General features: G+C 46.3%; 1 protein-coding gene across 5 annotated transcripts in view; it reads right to left on the bottom strand.

Moving 5' to 3' along the window:
• col4a6 (collagen, type IV, alpha 6) overlaps positions 1-22778 on the bottom strand; it is a 575180-nt gene that overhangs the window by 121935 nt on the left and 430467 nt on the right. For all 5 annotated transcript variants that reach the window (XM_070882795.1, XM_070882794.1, XM_070882796.1 and 2 more), the window contains exons 19-25: positions 21360-21470; positions 17788-17937; positions 15860-15961; positions 14305-14465; positions 10253-10325; positions 4776-4882; positions 2080-2263 (exon numbers count right to left, since the gene is read on the bottom strand). In XM_070882795.1, the coding sequence (XP_070738896.1) occupies positions 2080-2263; positions 4776-4882; positions 10253-10325; positions 14305-14465; positions 15860-15961; positions 17788-17937; positions 21360-21470 (888 nt within the window). The remainder of the gene's footprint in view (positions 1-2079; positions 2264-4775; positions 4883-10252; positions 10326-14304; positions 14466-15859; positions 15962-17787; positions 17938-21359; positions 21471-22778) is intronic.

Here is a 22778-nt window from a genome sequence, read left to right as displayed (position 1 = left end):
CTATTTTATAAATAGTGCCAGAGGATTGGAGGACAACTGATGTGATTCCTATATTTAAAAAGGGAGATAAAACAAGTCCAGGGATCTATTGACCAATTAGCTTAATGTTGGTGGTAGGAGAGCTAATGGAATCCTTACTCAAGTTGCACTAGAAAACCATCAAGAAATAGAAAATATAACAATGAGTAGTCAGCACAGATTTCAAAAGGGAACTTATTGAATTAATGCAGTAGATGCAATATATTTGGATTTCTAAAAGGCCTTCAATAAGATATAGTAGACTTGTGACTAAGGTCAGAACGTGTGGATTCCGGAGACAATGTAGCAGAATGGAAAGCAAGCTGGCTACAAAACAGAAAACAGAGAGTAGGGGTTAAAGGAAGTTACTCGGATTGGCAAATGGTGGGAGGTGGAGTTCCACAGGGATTGGTGCTGGGACCACTGCATCATTTTCATAAACCATTTGGACTCGGAATTGGAAATATAATTTCAAAATTTGCAGATGACATCAAATTTGTGGGGTGGGGTGGGGAGGTGTAGGTGTAGTTAATAAAGAGCATGACTACGACAAAATGCAGGAAGACATTAACAAACTTGCAGAATGGGCGTATAATTATCAAATTAACTTCAATATAGCTAGGTTTGAGGCGCTGCATTTTGGTAGGAAAAATAAGAAGGCCACATACTCCTTGGAAACGAAGTGTCTAAATGGGATAGAGGAGCAGAGGGATCTGGGGGTACAGATACACAAGACATTAAAAAGTAGTGTCACAGTTTATTAAGACTATAAAAAATGCAAACAGCGCTGGGGTTCATTTCTAGAGGGATAGAATTGAAAAGCAGAGAAGTTATGTTAAACTTGTATATAACCTTAGTTCGGCCACACTTGAGTACTGTGCGCAGTTCTGGTCTCCATAATATAAAAAGGATATAGAGGCACTGGAGAAGGTGAGAAAAAGATTTACTAGAATGATACCAGAACTGAGAGGTTATACCTATTAGGAAAGATTGAACAGGCTGGTGCTCTCATCTCTAGAGAAGAGAAAACTGTAAGTTGACCTGATATAGTAGATGTAGAGAAGAGATTTCCACTAGGAGCCATAAATTTAAGACACATTAATAAATCCAATCGTAGAGAGTTCTTTACCCAGATCATGGTTAGAATGTGAGTAGTTGAGGCGCATAGCATAGAAGCTAGAGAAAGGAATATGTTGATGAGGTTAGATGCAGAAGGGTGAGAGGAGGCTTGTGTGGATCACAGACACCGACATGGGCCAGTTTCTGAATGCCTGTTTCTGTGCTGTAAATATTATGTAAATTTGGAGGGCAAAAAAAGCTCTGGACCTAAATTACCTGGGGGATTCCGCTGTGACTCTGGCAGGAGTCCAGTCTGCTGGTTGCCACAAGGAAATGGCAGGGTCCCATTTTCATTTGGGTCCTCGCCATTTCCGAAATCTTCTGGTCGGCCATGTAAAGGGGAGGCGCCTGCGGCCGCCCTTTTCTAAAGCCAGTGAGCTCAGGCGGCAGTCCCAGGGGCAGGGATTTCCCTATGCTAGGAGCTTAATCAGTACCTGCCCCATGCTGCTGGATAACCTGGCACCTGGCTGCCATTGTTACTCGGGGCCGAGAGAGATGAACTATATTGGAAGAGAGATGAGGTATATTGGCTTCCAGGTGGATTGCAAGGAGTTTAAACAGGAACATATTCAATTTCCATTGTACTCCATAGACTTTGTACATTGCAACGAGAATAGCAGAACTCATTAAATCTCTCATCTACAACCATTGCACAAGTACCATTTCACAGAGCACAGATACAAATTACATTGATATACCCTCCCCCCCCTGCAAACTAACCATGGAATCCGGCTCTGATGTTGTTAACCATCCAACTGATTACATTATTCATCTATCTTACTGAGCAGAGTGTAATTAAAGGAACTTATGTACATTTTAAAAAGTACTTGACCATTTCATTGATGACAAACCATCAGTATATACATCATCATCTCATCAACCGAACAGAATTTCCTCAATAAGAATATAAACAAATGGATCAGGTGATACTTCATTCCATACCTGGTAACCCTGGGAAACCTGGTGGTCCTGGTATTCCTGAAAATCCTGGATCACCTGCGGAACCTTGGAAACCTGGAGGTCCTGGGAATCCAACGCCTGGCCCACCCCTCTCACCTGGGGGACCCTTTCTACCTGGACTGCCTGGGAGACCTTTAACACCCGGGAAACCGGTTCCGCTGTCACCCTGTGTAATACCGAGATAGCCGTCAGATATTATTGCGAAACCGTATGGTATTTCATTCATAGTCAAGGGCAGAATATCTAGATTCATATATCCTCATCATCACAATTCAAAACTTTTAAAATTCATTTTAAGATCACTGAAATGACCTCCCCCCCAAAAAGCTCAGTGGGTTAATACTACCAGCTGCATGTGTAGGCAGGAATTTGGGATGGAACAGGAGATCCCCCCCTAAGGTCTGGTGTGGTGCTGAGCTACACAAACCAGGAAGCTCGAAAGCTTGATCCCTGGGCTCTGTTGAGCTAACTGTTCTCAGTTATAATGATGGGATGCTATGATTGACCGTGGTCCCTCTGGACGATGGAAGAGAAAGATATGACGAAGCTCCCCACTACTCAGGATCTGGATTTTTGGCCTTACGCCGCCCCTGTTAGCACCCCGGAGGGGTGGCAAACGCGACGGGAATGGTTTCCGAGCGGGCGGCCAGCTTCCAGCGCACCGCCGGGAAATTACTTGCCGGTTTTGTGGGCGGGGGCGCGCTGAGCAGCACCACCCGGGAGTGTTGAGTCGGTGTGGAACTCCACCGGTTTCGACTGCGCTTCAATTTTGAATTGACGCTGAGTCCCGTAGTGCACCCTAGTGGGACCGCCTGGAAAACCAGGCAGTCAGAGTTGTCTCGGCAGCAGTGAGTGAAGTGAGTAATGAATTAGGTAAGTGTGATTGTTTTGTTATTTTTATTTTACGAGTTATCCTAATGTGGGGTGGCCAAGGTATTGGGAATGTTTGTTTTGTGCTTTTCGGGCACTCCAAGGCCGGCTCTTTAGCTCAGGATTTCCAGTTGCTCAGCCCACCTCCCTTAGCACTCCATCCCACACTCAGGGCCCAGCTGATTAATTTTGTGGTTGATGACGCAAACCATTTCCCGGCACAACTTTACTGCCCCGCTGCCATTACCGCCCCGAAATGACCAGAACCAAAAATCCAGCCCAGTGACCCTTGCCAGAAAGTGCCGGTGTACAGATGAGGCCAAGATCAAGTTGGGCTGTGATGACTTCCACACGGCGGAGTAACCTGCAAGTCCTTCTTGTTCAGGTTCACGTATGAAAAATGGCCACTTAGGCAGACTGCATGTTCAGGATTGCAGGGAAGAAAATGGGACAGGAATTGGGATGCTCGCTATGTTTAAAACAAAATCACTTCAAATTCAAAGCCAAGCAAATAGCAGAATTATACTATGGTTTAAAGAACAGAAAGACTTGCATTTATATAGCACCTTTCACGACCACCGAATGTCCCAAAGAGCTTTACAGCCAATGAAGTGCTTTTTGGACTGTAGTCACTGTTGTAAGCTGAAGACAATGTAATAACTGAGCCATTGGGATGGTGCCATCATGAGAAAAGTGGCAGATGAAACCTCTGACTCTCCTCCTTGCCCAAACAGAAAACGAGTTTGCTGGATGCTGAATGAATCTCGAGTCACTTTGGGTGGTTCCCAATCAGAGTCCTCACCTTCACACAGTGTCCTTGCCTCATGCTTAGTTTCAGAAATAATACCATGCATCACACGAAATGGGTTAACATAGTTTTATCCTATGATGGATCACAATATAAAAGTGATGTCTATGCTATGGAATTGCATGAGGGGTTACTCCCAATATCAATAGCCCATTGATAACATCAGGCTTCCACAAATGCAAGGTCCTTTAAGCACCAATATTGTACCTCTACTGGTGTCATAGAGGTCACAAGGTCATTGGCCAGCTGCAATCCAAAATGTTTTTAATCCTATACTGATATCAAGTCTATATCGAAGGGTATTGATTACTACTCAAGTAAAATTACCTTATCACTTTGTCCTTTCCCTCTCTCCAAAAGTCATTTTTGAAAATCATTTTTTCTTTCAATTTCTATTTTCTCCTGCTCATACCATCCAGAACGTGACATGTTCCCCAGGTTCCATCAGTGCAACTCTGAAATTGGCCTCATGAAAGCACTCAAGAATGAGGATGGTAATCCACCTGTTTTCTTTTGTTATCTGCGAGAAAGTGCTTGGTGCAACCCCTTATGTCAGCCTAAGATTAATAACAGCATTGGTGGCAAAACTGCAGGCACTGTACCAGATTATACCACTCTGGAGCAGAGAACATTGGAGCACCACTGTACTGTGTCACCAGAATGCTTGCTACCGGACTTTCTTGATCTTTGCGAGATCAAACTAATTTCTTTGACAGGAGCAAGGTTCTGCAACTAGAAGGCATTCCCATAAATTTGTTGAGGGTTTGTGAAGCAATCTATGAGCAACTTCGCTTCAATCTTTTGCGTGAGTGGAACGCTGGGTCGACAGGTCAGTGGAAAGGTGGTCTGACTCAGACAGACTGCTAATACAACTCCTTTCCCATGAGGGAGTGTGTTAATAGATATCAATAAGTCAATAGCTCTCCATAAAGTTCTATCATCCCCACTGCCACTAACATTGAAACACATACAAGCAGCACCAAACTCTAATGATACTTACAGGAAAGCCTGGAAGTCCTGATAAACCTGGAAAACCGTCCCTCCCTGGTTTTCCTGGAGTGCCTGATGGTCCCCTTGGCCCTGGACTACCAGGGTCTCCCTTTGGCCCTGCAAAATGGAATAATTTTTTTAAGTTAGCAACTTCTGAAAGCCTGTGGTCTTGAAATTATGCTCTGGCATACAAACATTTAATATATTTGTCTGAAATGTCTTTGTTCAGTGGTTTAGTGGAGGCATTAGTAGATATCAATAACTCCACAGATGCTGCCTGACTCACTGAGATTTCCAGTATCCTCTGTTTTTATTCCAGATTCCAGCATCCGCAGTATTTTGCTTTTGTGTTGTTTGTGAGGCATTTCAGAGGAGCCTATTAAGCTACTTAAACTAAAACAAAATACTGTGGATGCTGGAAATCTGAAATAAAAACAGAAAATGCTGGAAGTACTCAGCAGGTCAGGCAGCATCTGTGGAGAGAGAAACAGAGTAACGTTTCAGGTTGATGACCTTTCGCCAGAACTACCTCTGTACTTGCTTAAATATTTGCCTTCCACCATCTTAAAGAAATTAAAGAAAGGTCACTTCGATGGTGTGAGACGTGAATCGGCTCGGATAGACTGGAGAATGATACTTAAAGGGTTGACGGTGGATAGGCCATGGCAGACATTTAAAGATCACATGGATGAACTTCAACAATTGGACATCCCTGTCTGGTGTAAAAATAAAACAGGGAAGGTGGCTCAACCGTGGCTTACAAGGGAAATTAGGGATAGTGTTAAAGCCAAGGAAGAGGCATATAAATTGGCCAAAAAAAGCAGCAAACCTGAGGATTGGGAGAAATTTAGAATTCAGCAGAGGAGGACAAAGGGTTTAATTAGGAGGGGGAAAATAGAATGAGAGTAAGTTTGCAGGGAACATAAAAACTGACTGCAAAAGCTTCTATAAATATGTGAAGAGAAAAAGATTAGTGAAGACAAATGTGGGTCCCTTACACTCAGAATCAGGTGAATTTATAATGGGGAACAAAGAAATGGCAGACCAGTTGAACAAATACTTTGGTTCTGTCTTCACGAAGGAAGACACAAATAACCTTCCGGAACTACTAGGGGACCGAGGGTCTAGCGAGAAGGAGAAACTAAAGGAAATCCTTATTAGTCAGGAAACTGTGTTAGGAAAATTGATGGGATTGAATGCCGATAAATCCCCAGGACTGATAGTCTGCATCCCAGAGTACTTAAGGAAGTGGCCCTAGAAATAGAGGATGCATTGGTGGTCATTTTCCAACATTCTATAGACTCTGGATCAGTTCCTATGGACTGGAGGGTAGCTAATGTAACCCCACTTTTTAAAAAAGGAGGGAGAGAAAACAGGGAATTATAGACCAGTGAGCCTGACATTGGTGGTGGGGAAAATGTTGGAATCAATTATTAAAGATGTAATAGCAACGCATTTGGAAAGCAGCGACAGGATCAGTCCAAGTCAGCATGGATTTATGAAAGGTAAATCATGCTTGACAAATCTTCTAAAATTTTTTGAAGATGTAACTAGTAGAGTGGACAAGGGGGAGCCAGTGGATGTGGTGTATTTGGACTTTCAAAAGGCTTTTGACAAGGTCCCGCACAAGAGATTAGTGTCCAAAATTAAAGCACATGGTATTGGGGGTAATGTACTGACGTGGATAGAGAACTGGTTGGCAGACAGAAAGCAAAGAGTAGGAATAAACGGGTCCTTTTCAGAATGGCAGGCAGTGACTAGTGGGGTACCACATGGTTCAGTGCTGGGACCCCAGCTACTTACAATATACATTAATGATTTAGACGAAGGAATTGAATATAATATCTCCAAGTTTGCAGATGACACTAAGCTGGGTGGCAGTGTGTGCTGTGAGGAGGATGCTAAGGGGTTGCAGGGTGACTTCGATAGGTTAGGTGAGTGAGCAAATACATGGCAGATGCGGTATAATGTAGATAAATGTGAGGTTATCCACTTTGGTGGTAAAAACAGGAAGGCAGACTATTATCTGAATGGTGACAGATTAGTAAAAGGGGAGGTGCGTTGAGACCTGGGTGTCATGGTACATCAATCATTGAAAGTTGGCATACAGGTACAGCAGGTGGTGAAGAAGGCAAATGGCATGTTGGCCTTCATAGCGAGAGGATATAGGAGCAGGGAAGTCTTACTACAGTTGTACAGGGCCTTGGTGAGACCACACTTTGAATACTATGTACAGTTTTGGTCTCCTAATCTGAGGAAGGACATTCTTGCTATTGAGGGAGTGCAGTGAAGGTTCACCAGGCTGATTCCCGGGATGGCAGGACCGACATATGAAGAAAGACTAGATCGACTAGGCTTATATTCAATGGAATTTAGAAAATGAGAGGGCATCTCATAGAAACATAAAATTCTGACAGGACTGGACAGGTTAGATGCAGGAAGAATGTTTCCGATGTTGGGGAAGTCCAGAACCAGGGGTCACAGTCTAAGGATAAGGGGTAAGCCATTTACGACCGAGATGAGGAGAGACTTCTTCACTCAGAGAATTGTGAGCATGTGGAATTCTCTACCGCAGAAGGTTGTTGAGGCCAGTTTGTTAGATATATTCAAAAGGGAGTCAGATGTGGCCCTTACGGCTAAAGGGATTAAAGGGTATGGAGAGAAAGCAGGAATGGGGTACTGAAGTTGCATGATCAGCCAGGATCATATTGATTGGTGCAAGCTCGAAGGGCCGAATGGCCTACTCCTGCACCTATTTTCTATGTTTATATCATCCCTTTTGTCATTTAATGACTCCTGCTCTCTACCCTATCACAGACCTTCCCCATTGTTCTTTCCTTCCCCTACATCCTTTCCCAGCCTCTCTACTTCCTTAAAAACTGTTAAATCACCAGCTGCTTCTAGTTCTGACAAAAGGTCATTGACCGGAAACATTGGGGCCACAATTCAGGGTTTCAAGGAAACCCGTTAATGCCCGTTTGCGGCGGCCATTGCTAAAAATCGAATGGCCACCGCTTTGGGGTCAACAGGCCGCCCCAATCAAAATTCAGGTCAAGGATTTTTCGGCCTGGACTCCATCCCGCCCAAGTAGATGCATCGCCGAATTAAAATAAAATAAATACTTACCTATCCATTTTCAGCTCGATCTGGCGATCCCCCGCCGCGCGGTGCCCCCGGCAGGTTATTCTGCCAGTGCACCATCTCCGCACTGAGTGCGGCCCGGCAGCGCGACGACCCTTAAAGGGGAGGGACCACTGCCACGGCCACAATGGAAGAATTTTTGCCAGCCGACTTGCCGATCAGCTGGCAAAATACGACCCCCAGGTTCGGCCGGGCAACAACGGGCAGCCTGGCACCCCCTCTTGGTGAAAATGGATCTACTCAACAAGAGTTCCAGCAATGCGTACCAGTTAAAAACTCATAGGTGCGCCAGCACCTGAATTTCGGCCCCGTTAGCTCTGTGACTCTCTCCCCAGACGCTGCCTGACCTGCTGAGTATTTCCAACATTTTCTGTTTTTATTTCAAGCTTCGGAAACTATTATCCAGGTTGTAATTTCTAGCCCTTTGCTTTTAGAATCGTGCCTTCTATCTATGTATTCACTCTTACAGCCAGTTAGATCCAGCAATGATAGTTATTTGCTACAGTTACTTTATTATAGACAGACCCTGCTTCAGTTAACAAGGTTCAGCCTTGTTATTTAGTCGCTGTAACAAGCATTCTGTAACCTCAGGTGCCAGATTGATGAGTTGTTCTTCAGATAACTGGACAGTTGATCCTCTGATGACTCAATGGTATGATACTAAGACAGACTGATCAGAAATGTTCTGGGTATGATTCCTCATCTGTGCCAACTGAGCAGGTCTCGCTGGGGAGTGCTGGCCCCAGGCTACAGAGAAGAACAGAGTGGGACAAAGTACACAGGTTCCAAGTAGAAGGAGGTAACTTTAGGAACGGTATCAGGAAGTCCTTCTTCACACAAAAAGTGGTCAATACATGGAACGGATAGTGTTGTGGAGATAAAGGCCCTGGAATAATTTAGGAGACAGCTGGGTGCTGCAGTGGAGGGACTTTAGGGTGTCACTGGATGTTAAAATAGAGATGGGTCAAGTGGCCTTCTTCATTCATATTTATCCTGTAATGTAGTGGTTCTTGCTGACAAATGCAAGTGTTTGGATTGCTAAGGCAGGGGCAGGATTGGGCTTCTTTGCGATGCCTGCTCTTCCCCACGGTTGTTTAGCCCACTGCCACTCAGGAGCTCACAAATGAAGACTGGCCACTTAGTTGAGATATTGGAATGCTGACAGTGCCTATGGAATGGTATCATCATCATAGGCAGTCGCTCGAAATTGAGGAAGACTTGCTTTCACTCCAAAAGTGAGTTCTCAGGTGACTGAACAGGCCAATTCGGGAATTACAGTCTCTGACGCAGGTGGGACAGTCATTGGAGGAAAGGGTGGGTGGGGAGTCTGGTTTGTCGCACGCTCCTTCCGCTGGTATCTTAGCATCAGACGCAGCGTTGAAGAGAAGGGGAGACGAGGGAGTTTGCATTTCATTGGACGGACTATCCAGTAGCTAAAGTGGGAAAGTGTGCGCTCTCCAATATTGAAAATAGCGTTTCTTCAACCACTGAAAAACTCTGGATGATCAGATTGGAGGCGTACGTTATTCTCTATAAGAGAGATTGCGAGAGAAAAGAAGAAAGAAAGGCTTTAAATTGTGAAGAGCCTTACCCTATCTCTCAGGAACATTACAAGCACGTCACGTGCAATGAAATGCTTTGAAATGCAGTGACTGTTGCTAAAAGGCAAACATGGCAGCCATTTTGTTTTTTGATGGTGTTGGTTGAGGGAAGAATATTGGCCAGACTAGAAGAATTCCCTGCTCTTCTTCAAATGGTGCTGTGCGAAAGAAACAATTGTATCTGGAAGAAAAATTCCCTAACTTTGTCTTTTCTGCCATTCATTGCCAGCATTTTCCCATTTTTCCAGAGACAATATAACATCTAGACGGGCATACTCTGCTTCGTACATATATGACAAGAGGCACCCCAGCCAAGACAGGTTTCAAAGTTGCAATTTTTAGAGAGTTCCTTTGGATTTGCTCTGGAACTGCCCCATTTTTTTTTGTGACTATTTCCCCTAATGGTTTAATGAGTAAATGCACTGCACAGTGTGGAACAGAGCGTACAGTTTGCTGACCTGTGCTGACTTAGCTGGAATGGCATAAGCAACACTCTAATAAATCGGGGTGAAGGGGATCGCATGCACTTGTGGAAGGCCCACCAGATCTCCCTCTTCGCGCTGCCCCCATGCGGTACAGTACACCCAGGCACAGGAACAGGAAAAGCTGCCCCCACAGTCTCACTTAGCCCTCACTTAGGAATGAACCTGAACTCCCAAATAAATTGGCCACAATGTAAATCCGAACCTTCTATGCCACGTTTTCGAGTGGAATTGCATGCAGGACGGTTAGGTTTTATTCCTACCCTTTGCCGATGTGACAGATGAGTCGCCCTTCTGTCCTTTCAAACCTGATCCTCCTGACACGCCTGAAAGACCCTAAAATGCAAAAGGGAAGGTCAGCATTCTCCATCTGTCAAACTATAAACGAAGCCATGTTTCAAGCGCCTACACTTTGATCTTATCAGGGGGAGGATTTCCTGTGTAATGAAATCACAACTCTACTTACAAGGAATGGGTTTACAATTCTGCCACTCTTGGCACACAGCGAAAATCTAGTCCTTCATGTTCACTAGCTGGCTGGTGGGTTTCCACATGTGCATGTAAAAACTGTTTAATGCTCTGTGCTGATTACAGACTAGTTCAAAGAGAAATAAACATCTCAGGGGCTTCCTCCCTCTCTTCAGTCATTCTCTCTGCTTGCCCTCATCCCCCGCATTTAATTTAGGGGCTTAGTCCCCCCACCAACCACCATATTGGCTTGTTCGATTCACCGCGGGGATGTTACATCTCCCTGTTCTTGAAACTCAATAATGCCAGGCCTGACCTGGAGTGAAAAACTCATTCTTTACTTTGGCTGTACAGCTGCAAAATGCTTTACAAGTTTATCAGTGACGATGGTGGAGCCTTAAGGGCAAAAATGCCAATTTTGTGCTCACTTGTTGGTAGTGTTTATTATCTAATTCTGGAAAGGGAAGCTTCAAGGAGTGTCCAACACAGTCAAACAGTCCCATTAGCGCTTTCTACCAGAACTGCACCTCCACCCACCCCCTTTTTACACACATGTGTTTCTTTGGTGAAAGTATTGAGCAGGGGAAAATATTCTGAAGAGAATCAGCTCTTCTGAATATAAGGGATCAGGGCTTATCAAATCATGGTCCATAATTTGCAGTAACCGGGAAACAAAGGCATTCACCACTGGCCCCGAAGTAGGCTTCCCACAATGATTTTGCGATCTCTGTGACGGGAAGTTCGGCTTTTCCGACGTTCAGTTAATGGGGAATCCCTAACAGCCAACAAGCTGTCTTAGCAGTCAATCACAATGCAGAATTCTCATAGACCGAGAACCAAGAAGTGAGCACGCCCCTTTGATCCTAACTTTTAAAAAATGTTAGAGAGAGCAAACGAGGCACTCGCACATGTGGGAAGAGGTAAACCTGAAATAAAGATGAACAAACTTGTTTAAACCCCGCTCCAACCAGGAGCCCCAGTCAGGCTGAAAATGGTGCAGTCATTGTCTGCCCACATGTTGCAAATGCTCCTCACCCTGGGATTTTGGACAGAGTCAGGAGTGCATCCATGGGGGTGGGCAGCCGATCCACCCATCCCAGATCTGCTGCCAGAGGAACCCCCCCCCACTCCCCTGCCCAAGCAGATTATGGTCTCCTGTGCTGATATGTCTGACATCTGGATGTCAGCAGTGTGCAGGATGGCAGGTGTGAGGGCACACACACCATTTAATGGTACAGCATTGTACCATCCTGCCATTACAATGCCAAACATCTGTAATTTGATATTTGTTTTGTATTGAACATATGCAAAATAACAGAACAGGAATGTAAAGGAAATATAACAATGCATGCATTTTGTGTAGCTTCAATGGGCCCAAGTTTCGGGCCGTGCCTAGAACGGTGCAGCCCCGACCTGGACGCCCGTTTTTCGCACCACAAAGTGCGGCGAAAAAAAACTTACAGATTCTCCGGCTCCCTGCTGGTCCTCTGGAGCCGGGCGTGGCGCAGCACGAGCTGTAGGGGGCGGAGCCAGGTCCCTGTGCTGAAAACAGTGCCGGTACCTCTGCACATGCGCGCTACAGTGGGCGCGCATGTGCAAGCTCCAGGCGCCCAAAACTGTGCGGGAGGGGCCCGAAGCACGCAGCCCCTAGCCCTGGCCGAATGGCCTCACTGGGGCTGCGTGCATAAGGCTGCCTCCCACACCCAGCTCCTGCTTCCTCCCGACCCGACTCCCGCTCCCCCCCCCCACCCCCCACCCCCGGACCCGACCCGACCCCGACCCGACTCCCCACCCCTCCTGCCCCCGGACCGGACCGGACCCGGCCCGACCTCCCGGACTGGACCCGACCCGTGCTCCCCCCACCCCCACCCGACCTGACCTTCCTCTCCCTCCCTCCGCCCCCCCCCCCGACCCGAACCGAACCGACCTCCCTCCCACCACCCCCCCGACCCGACCAGTGCTCCCGACCACCCCCCCCTCCCACCCGGACCGGACCCGACCCAACATGATCTCCCTCCCCCCGCCCCCGACATGAACTGACCTGACCCGACCTCCCTCTGCCCCCCGCCGACCCGAAACGAACTGAACCGACCAGACCCGCGCTCCCTCCCTACCCGAACCAACCCGACCTCCCTCCTCCCCCGCACCCCCGACCCGACGACCCAACCCGCGCTCCCGACCCCGGACCCGACCCGACCCAACGCCACCTACCTGTAAATTTGGTGCTGGGGACGGGCCCAGCCAGAAGTCTTGGGCCCGGCCGGGCCCGGCCCGGCCCGTTCAGTCTCCCTCCCCCTTCTCCTTTCCCCTCCCCTTCTCCTTTCCCCCCCTTCTCCTCCCCCCTTCTCCTTTCCCTCCCTCTCCTTTCCCCCACCCCCACCCCCCTTCTCCTTTCCCCTTCTCCTCTCCCCCCCTTTCCCCTTCTCCTCTCCCCCTCTTTCTGCTTCTCCTCTTCCCCCCCCTTTCCCCTTCTCTTCCTCCCCTTCTCCTTCCCCTCCTCCCCCCTTCTGCTTCTCCCCCCTTTGCCTTCTCCCCCTCCCCTCCTTCCCCTCCTCCCCCCTTCCCCTTCTACCCTCCTTCCCCTTCTCCCCCCTTCCCCTTCTCCTCCTCCCCCCCTTCCCCTTCTCCTCCCCCCCTTCCCCTGCTCCTCCCTCCCTTCTCTCCCCCTTCTCCCCCATCCCTCCCTCCCCCTCTGTCTCCCTACCTCCCCTCCCCCTGCCCCCCCCCTCTCTCCCTCTACCTCCCTCCTCCCCCTCCCCTCGCTGTCAGAAACACAGACACTGACAGACAGAGAATGAGAGACACACAGACAGACAGAGAGATAGAGACACTGACAGAGACACACTGAGGGGGGCATCCCAGCACGCTGTTGGAGGGCTCCCGGTGCTGCAGTCGGTAAGTAGAAAATGTTTTATTTATTGATTTAAAAAAAAAATTATTTCTTATTAATTTTTTTTGATTGATTTATTGGTTGATTTATTGATGTTTTTATCATTTATTATTGATGATGGCTCTTTATTTGTAAAACTGAAGTGTTTAATGTTTGTAAATTTCCCTTTAAACCCCCCCCCCCCCATTCCCTACGCCTGATTTGTAACCTATGTCTGATTTTCTAAAGTGTAGACAAGGTTTTTTCGAGCGTATAAAAATCTTCACTTACTCCATTCTAAGTTAGTTTGGAGTAAGTTTTCACCGCCGAAACTTTGAAAACAGGCGTGAGTGGCCGGACACGCCCCCTTTTGAAAAAAAAATTCTGTTCCAAAGTGAAACTGTTCTAACTGACTAGAACTGGAGCAAACTAAATGCCGAGAATTTGAATTTCTAAGATACTCCGTTCTACACCAGTTGCTCCAAAAAATCAGGGGCAACTGAGGCCGAAACTTGGGCCCATTATATGGAGGAAATTTACATTTGCTGGGTTAACTGGCAAAATAACATTTTGCAAAGCATTTATTTCATCTTTAAGGGAACAAGTGAAGGTTTTTGATATGTGTATCAGCATTGAATTCTCTGGAACATTCTGGTTTCAGTCATACCGGGACTATACGGACATCCTCCGTGGAATGCAACTTGTCAGGGTCAAATGATGCAATTTGTAGTGCTACACCGATATTCTGTCGTTTTTCTCTATTATGTGAGCCAGCAAGAACTTTCGCAGAATTTTCCTAACTTTGAAGTTTCACCCATGGTCATTCCCTCTCCCTCGGGAGACGAAAGAAACCGATGAGAATCCATAATAGAGCACGAGACAGGACTCAATCACCTTTTCTCATTCTGCACCTTCTCATGTTATTAATCAAGTGATCCGCGCAAAAGACGCCACAGCACATAAACAAGTGTTACTTACTGGAGGGCCTGACTGCCCTGGAGGTCCTGGTAGTCCTGGATCACCACACTGGCCTTTACCACTGTTGAAACCAGGCTTTCCTGGTGCACCGGGAGGTCCAGGAGGACCTTGGTTGCTGCTCCCAGTAATCACCCCACTGCAGGCACAATCACCAGGCTCACCTGACAAAAGCAACCACAATCACGCAAACAACCTGCATTAACTTTTATGAGAAGCAACTATTGAAATTATAGGAAAGAAGAAATCTTAGCCCTGGTACGAGGATGTGGGCCCCGAATAGAGGCGATTCCTTGCCTAAGGCTTGGATAGCTCAAATGGAAAGTCACAAAGAGATGTGAAGGATGGTATGGAGATGTAACATTTGCTGTACTGTAGCAATGGCAGTGGGCAGCTGGAAGAGGGCCAATTACCAGACCAAGCCCTCACACAACCTTACAGCAATCCCCTTTCAAGCTGCGACATGCAATGAAGTCTTGCGACACACTTTCTTCCAGGGCTTGATACGTCAAACCACTAACACAAACATGGGCCTCAGATTGGGCGTTGGCAGTTAATAGTGAGCTCCCGTACTCTGGGAAACAGTGATGTTGTGTAGCTATGGCATGCTATGCAGTAGGAGAGACAATGAAAGCACAGGCCACGCTGGCCTGTGCATCAGGCAACAGTTCAAGCTGCGGCCAGCCGATATTCCAGTGGAGGCCAGCAATGAGCCACAAGCGCAACAGTTGAGGGTGGTGCCATCCCTGGGTTGCATGATTCTTCTAGATGTGCGGCAATGTTCTGCAACTGGCCCCCTGCGAATCCGCAGGAAGCTGAGGCAGCTGTTCTCTGTAACAGAAGTGAAATACTGCGGAAGCTGGAAATCTGAAGTGCTGAAAATACTCAACGGGTCAGGCAGCATTCGTGGGGAGCGAAGCAGGGTTAACGTTTCAGGTCAACGATCTTTCAGCAGACGTTCGAACTGAAACGTTAACTCTGTTTTTCTCTCCACAGATGCTGCCTGACCTGCTGAGTGTATCCAGCAATATCTCTTTTTATTTCAGCTGTTCTCTGTCATTGGCAGGTAAATGTGCCACCATGTGCATGGGTCTGGGCCTTTCAACGTTTATCAGCTAAACCATAGTATTCAATATCTGAGGCACTTTAAGCAGCAAACCCCCCTCTCCACCCCCACCGTCTGCAATTATTTTACTGAAATTTTAAAAATTGAACTATCAAAAATATGGGAAAAAAGCAGGAATAACAGCAACATCTCAACAACATTTCATTATAAACATCAAACATTGCCCAGTGACAGTGCAGTCCAGAAAATCAGACTTGTGCTGTTCACAATTTTCCAACCTATCCAGTAGCAAGGATGGAGGGTTGTTTGCTCTGCAGCTTGCTGTACCTCATATACTATATGCAAATAGTTAAGTTTCAGACCATAGGAATCGTGGTCTTGCCTATGGCAGTGAGAATGAGTAAAAAGGAGGAGAAAGTCTGAATCATGGTATTGAAGAAATAGATTATCCAACTAACAGAGAAGGATTGTTAGTTCACTGCATCTACTCACCTTTATATCCTTTACTACCCCTGAACCCTGGTGGTCCAGTTGGTCCAGGGAACCCTGGAGGTCCAACACGTCCATTGATTTCTATCCAACTATCTCTGGGACCTGGTTTAAAAAAATAAATAGCAATAAGTTGAGTGATGTACCTCAATCGGAGGGAAGTGAAAATGAAAAAGGGGTTGCATTTTACAATCACTTACCATTTTCTATTTTATATACAAATTTATTTTGCTGTTAAGTATTAAAAAGTGATGACAAGGGCTCTAAAACTCCTTGATTTATTTGTTGTAGTAGCCAAACCCTGGTTAAAGCCCACACATGCCAAAAGGAAGAACGTGATAGTAATTAAAATGATGGGTGAGACAGCCACATGGCTTCAGCGCTAAAGATGCTTCAGAAAACATTTGCTCACACAATGGTAAAAGGCATTCTGCGAGAATTGAGTACAGCTGTATAGCTGTGTAGCTGTTAGCGTGGATCAGTGCACGTTCAAGCCCCATTCCACAGACTTGAGCCAATAATCTATGCCTGACACTGAGGGAGTTGTGCTCTATCGGAGGTGCCGTTTTTTCAAGATGAGACTACCTGTCCTCTCAAGGTGATGTAAAAGATCCCATGGCACTATTTAAAGAAGTGCTGGGGAGTTCTCCCTGGTGACCTGGGCAATATTTATCTCTCAACTAATACCACTACAAAAAAACAGATTACCTGGCCATTAATATCATTCCTGTTTGTGGGACCTTGCTGTGCGCAAATTGGCTGCCGCCTTTCCGACATTACAACAAAGACCAGACTTCAAATGTATTTTGTTGGTTGTAAAGTGCTTTGGGATGTCCTGAGGACATGAAAGGCGTTATAGAAATGCAAGTTCCTTCTTTTCTTTAGCTGTGAGCTTATCCCGTGTAGAATATTTTAGAGCCCTGTGCATCGGTCAGTAATTTCATGCATGGACTGATTAATATAAGTAAAGGTTTCTTCCTCTTGAGGCAGAGACCGTTCTGCTGCTCTTTACTGCCGGATACACTCCTCAAGCAACCGTACCTACACAATAGATCACAAGGGTACAAACATGTGCTCGCTTTGCAAATACCCGCATGACTACCTTGGAGTCCAAGTCGTTATGCGTATGAGAACTAGTTCCTCATTTTCAAATGAGCCACAAGGTTTGTGATGAAGTTAACAAACTTTTGACAAAGTCAAAATCAAAAGTTTTATTGAAGCTTAAATGCCGATTGTATAAGAAGGCAAATTTTAGTCTTTCTTGGGAATATTGCCAAAGTTAGGATTCATAGCAATATTCCAAGCCAGGTGATACCTTTGAGATTCCCATTATCCACACTATCTGCGGGCACGTCACAGACTAGAAAATCAAATTTATTGGACAAACATTGATAAGAATACAACACAAAAAAGTCAGTAAGAGAACACAGTTTAAGAAAAAAAGCAGGTTCATTCAGTTATAAACACTTCTACATGTTCTTGACCAAAGTGCAGTCTTGAGCAGCAAAATATCTTCAAGATATAAATTCACAACTCTTACACACTATACATCCTCTAGTGGCACCAGTGTATAATTTAGCTGAACACAGTTTTAACTCTGTGCTGAGGCAGAAGACTCCACAAGTGAGGGACTTGAGGGGGAACGTTCAGAGCAACATTGGCAGCGGCCGAGAAGCTGGCGAGGAAATAGGAAAATTCAGAAGATTTTTAAATACTCTCAAGAGATGTGAAACATCACACGACAGATCCCATGATTTAATGCACATAGCAAAACAGTAGTTGAAAAGTTCCAATGCTTTTTGACTACCAGTAGTTTTGCTCATAGGATGACAAAATGGTCCCAACTTTCAGCAGGTAGTTCCCCCAAGAGTCACCATATAAATTCACAACTCTTACACAACTATACAGTTCATTTATAATTTGCTACATACCTGAATACGCTGGTGCACCTGGAAGTCCCACTGGGCCTGGTAAGCCTGGTGGGCCTGGAGGTCCTGGTTGTGCAAATAACGTTCTTCCTGGTGAACCCTTTTCACCTTTAGGTCCTGCAACACCTGGGAATCCTGGGAAACCCTTTGCACCTAATGAATGGAAATAAAAACAGAATGTTTACTGGCACTGGGTACAATGGCTGCAATCCCCTCAGACATGGTGGACAAAGTGCCACTGACATGTACAACCTCTTCAGGCATGTCTGTATATCCTCATAACAGTCAGCATTACTAAACCAACATGAGGCAATGGTTGGAAGTTTTTTTCTATAGAACCACAAAATCTGTAACTCTGTGGGCTGGATTTTACAGTCCTTTGTGCTCTGGGTCTCGCCTGGAGCGGCGTTCAGGTCTCCCGCGCCCTGTCGCGATCCTGCGGTCCGATTTTGCGGCGGCGCTGAGCAGCACTGCCGGGAACAGCTGGGCCGGGTGAGCAACAGCTCTGGTTACGATACCGGCAGTAGTTTGGCCACTTTTGCCCGATCCGTCCGCCCGCAATGACCGCTGGCGGCAGTGAGGAAGGTGAAGTACTCCCAAGGTAAGTGCGAGTGTTTGTTCTTTTAATTTTGTATTTTTTTTAAGGTTCCCCCCACCCCATCTCCCCCTCCAGGCCTCTCACACATGGCCCGCCACTTTAGTTCGCGAGTTTCCCATTTTTGCGCGTGTACAACGCCTCCCTTCGCGCTGTGCCCCCTGTTGCAGGGCCCAGATGATAAAAATTCTCACCAAAGCGCAAACTATTCCCGGCCAGTAACTTTCCCGCCCCGCCTCCGTTTTCGCCCCGAAAACAGAAGAGCCTAAAATCCAGCCCAATGTGTGTTAAAAGTGAAGTGATTTTGAGCTCAGGACTCCAAAATAAAATGAAATATTCCACATAATTTTTAAGCACACAGATGAAGTTTTAGAATATAATCTAAAGGTAATCTCGAGACAATAGGATTTAGCTATTGCATGGAACAGATCAACAGAAATATTCCACACATGAGGTCACAACTTTCTACATAAGTTCAAGGCCCATTTTAATGGAGTTCCTAGCCACTGGTACAAAACTTTGGATGGGTTGGGAAAGGAACCAGAAGATATCAGGAGACCAACTGTAAAGAAGTCAAGCACAGCGACTTTGATTAGAATTGCATTGTCACCTCAGGGCTCACCTGGGTAAATGCACCACATGGTGTGGAGCTGTAACCAAGGGGACCAGCAAGTTCCCGGGTGCAGTCCCAAGGACATGCTGAAATAGCTGATCTCAAACAGCAGAGCAAATAGCGAGCTAAGATTAGGTTCAACGTCACTTCTAAGGTTTAAATCATTGTGAAATGAGCAACATTCCTAAGCTGCTTCCATATAGTGCTCGGTGCCACTGGCTCCTGACTGGTCTCATGCAGCTAGCAGCAACACGCCAGATGTGCTGAGGCTGGTGGCTGGGAAGTCTCAGTTGAAAATGGATCATCAGCCTTGCTGAATTGGGTAAGTTAGCTTTAATGTTGTCGCCAGCTACACAAGACCGATGCCGAGAGCTGCTGGCATTTTCCTGGCCTTAGGCACAATAAAAAAGCAGCTTAGGAGTCTCTCAGAGCCAGATGTGTGAACATAAGGTACATTCTCGATAATTCCATAAGAAATGGGAGCAGGAGTAGGCCATACAGCTCCTCAAGCCTGCCCCGTCAATCAAGAAGATCATGGCGGATCTTCTACCTCAAATCCACTTTCCCGCCTGACCCCATATCCCTTGATTCGCTTAATGGCCAAAAATCTATCTATCTCAGTCTTGAATATATTCAACAGCTTAGCAGCCACAGCTCTCTGGCGTAGAGAATGCCAAAGATTCACGACCCTTTGAGTGAAGAAATTGTTCTTCATCTTAGTCCTAAATGGCCTATCCCTTATCCTGAGACTGCTCCCTAGTTCTAAGGCTGGATTTTCAGCTCTTTTGCGCCTCTGTTTGCACCCCGGCGGGGCAGTAAATACTGTTTTTAGGCGTTATGCCTGGGGGTCCAGGTTTTACCTCCTGACCGGTAAATTCGGCTCATGGTTTGTGGCGGTGCAAAAACTTACCACCCCACCCTCCAGTTTCACTGAGATCGTCGTACAATGCTCCGCTAGCGCCCCGGATACAAAATTCGGCCCCAACGTCTCATTTAACACTGGCCCATGATACGTCTGTTAAACCAGGTGTTCCCAATGTGCAGCAGGCACTATTACAGTGCCCTTACAAAGTGTGTGAAAGAATGTAATGGGGGGCTTAATTGTTCGCCACAATATCATGCTCCATGCTATTGCCAGGCGATGTTGGCCCACGGATGAGGAGAGGCTGAAGACGTCTGGGGAGAAGGCTTTACGCCCGACAGGTTTACAGACACCAACGCACAAACCTCCAGCTCTCTGAGGAGCAATGTGTGAGAAGGCTACGCTTCCGAAAGGAAGTGCTGACAGAGATATGCCATCTCCTACAGGCTCTGGAAGCAGTCTTCAATATTCCCCTCAACAGGTATCCAAATTAATTGTGGTATGCTGCATGTTGCACAACTTGGCCATCACGAGGGGCCAGGCATTGCCAGTGGGGATTGCAGGCCCACCTCAGGATGATGAAGAGGAGCCTGGCGAGGCTCCCATTGGATAGCCACACCATCCACGGGGGAGGCAGCGTGGAGATGCTGCCAGACCAAGAGTCGCACATTGCCAGCTCATAATGGACCGGCTCTCCTAAATGGAGGAAACTGAGGGATGGACCTATTACTGGACATGCTACGTGCCCCCATAAAATGAACACTGGAATGATGCACAAGACACTAATGGCAAATGATGAGTCATAAACTTTACTGCAACAAAGTCACAAAAATTCCCCCCACCAAAATAAAACCATACAATATACAACGTGATGTTGCAGGGCCCTAAACAACAACACTTTTTTAACACCATGATTTTTGGCTTGGGCGCACAAAGTACGTTATATAACGCCTGATTTTTTGCCGAATTTCCCAGTTGAGGGCACAAACATTTTTCAGGCGGTATCTTTACCACCCCGCCGGAACTAAGGCCCCGAAATCGCGAAAACCGAAAATCCAGCCCCTAGACTCTCCAACCAGGGGGAACAACATCTCAGGATATCAGATGTACCTAGGGCATCCTGGTATTAAAATAACGCTGCTCAGAAATTCTAGGCATCTATGTCTTACTGTCAGATTTTATCTATGGTTGGAGTTGGCGTAGCTAATACAAATGTTTTATAATGACAGCAGTCACCATCATTTGGGAATTGTTGTTGACGTTTTCACCATTATTGTTTTGATTTCCATAGTTTATTTTGTCTTTATTTTGTCTTATGAAAATTCTTTCACAATCTTTGATTAGATGTGATTTCTGGGACCTGAGAGGGATAAAACCCTGTTGTAGTTCTGGATGTGATCTGCCTTCAGCTCCAAAATGAAATCTCTGGTCTATAATCCAATAATTCTGCACCTTAAGGCTGGGAAAGTGTTAAACTATCAGCTTGTAGTACACATAAAATGTACCTTGAGTTTGTGCTGGAGAGCTCGGACGTCCAGGTAACCCTGGTGAGCCGGGTAAACCTCGGATTCCTGGAGAACCCGGGTGCCCCGCTGGGCCTGAATCCCCAGGAGGGCCTGCAATTGGAAAACAAAAAGGTCAACGTTCATCTCATAATCTAAAATGACCATGGTATACCTGGTGTCAAGTCAGTGATTCACCCCTCCAAAACATAAGATTCAAATGAGGTTACATGATGATGAGATCCCTCATCTAATCTGAATAGAAATAATTAGCGTCATAGAATGGTTATAGCACAGAAGGGGGCCATTCGGCCCGTTGAGCCCATGCCGGCTCTCTGCAAGAGCACTTCAGCTGGTGCCACTTCCCGCCCTTTCCCTGTAAATGCTTTTTCTTCAGCTATTTATCCAATTCCCTTTTGAAAGCTACAATTGAATCTGCCTCCACCACCCTTTCAGGCAGTGCATTCCAGATCCTAACCACTCGCTGTGAAAAAAGTTTTTCCTCATGTCGTCTTTGGTTCTTATGCCAATCACCTTAAATCTGTGTCCTCTGGTTCTTGACCCTTCTGCCAATGGGAACAGTTTCTCTTAATCTACTCTCTCTTGACCCCTCATGATTTTGACAGAGTCTGTAGTGGAATAGGGGAGTGTTAATTAACCACTCAACTACTTCAGTAGGCTTGAGATTCCTTCATTGCAACACAGAATTTCCACATTTTCATCTGCCTATATGGGCTTTCCCCTCAAATTCTCTTTGTCCGCCCTAGAGGCACTGGCTCCTGCTGGGAGCAGGACAGTGGATGTTCTCCAGTACCTTACACAAGAGACTTATCTCCATGTGCAAGCCCTGACAGTGAGTGTTGACTATTTGACTATGGAGCATTAAGGCTAGGATTAATCTTGTTCTCACCTGGTGCCTTTTTGCAACAGGAGTCACTGGATAGTGATCAGGAGTAGGACCCTGGGCTTCCTACCCTCCTTAGACTATGGACGCTATAGTAAACAGTAGTATCACTATTGCAGCTCGAGCTGATACCAGCATCCCTCAGCACAGACCAGGGATCAAACAAACAACCCGTCTGATTGGCATGGTTGAGTTCTACTCTTGGTAACATGAAATGTATTAGTCAACAGTGGAGGCCCCCACAGCCCAACCTGATCTGATATCTACACATGCACACTTACCTGCAGGAGTCACTGGATAGCCTTCCGAAGTGGGAACTATAGCTGATTCTGAATTTAAAATTCTTCTCCTTGTGTTCAATTCCCTCCATGGCCTTGACTCTTCCCTATCTCTGTAACCTCCTGCAGCACTATAACCCTCCAAGATTTCTGCGCTCGTCCAATTCTGGCCTCTTGTGCATTCCTGATTTTCATCGCCCCACCTTTGGTGGTCATTCCTTCAGCTGTCTAAACCTCTCC

This window comes from Pristiophorus japonicus, chromosome 6 (genome assembly GCF_044704955.1).
Source record: "Pristiophorus japonicus isolate sPriJap1 chromosome 6, sPriJap1.hap1, whole genome shotgun sequence".
Taxonomy (NCBI): domain Eukaryota; kingdom Metazoa; phylum Chordata; class Chondrichthyes; family Pristiophoridae; genus Pristiophorus; species Pristiophorus japonicus.
Note: the sequence above shows the minus strand (reverse complement) of the source record. Positions and strands in the feature narration are given on the sequence as shown.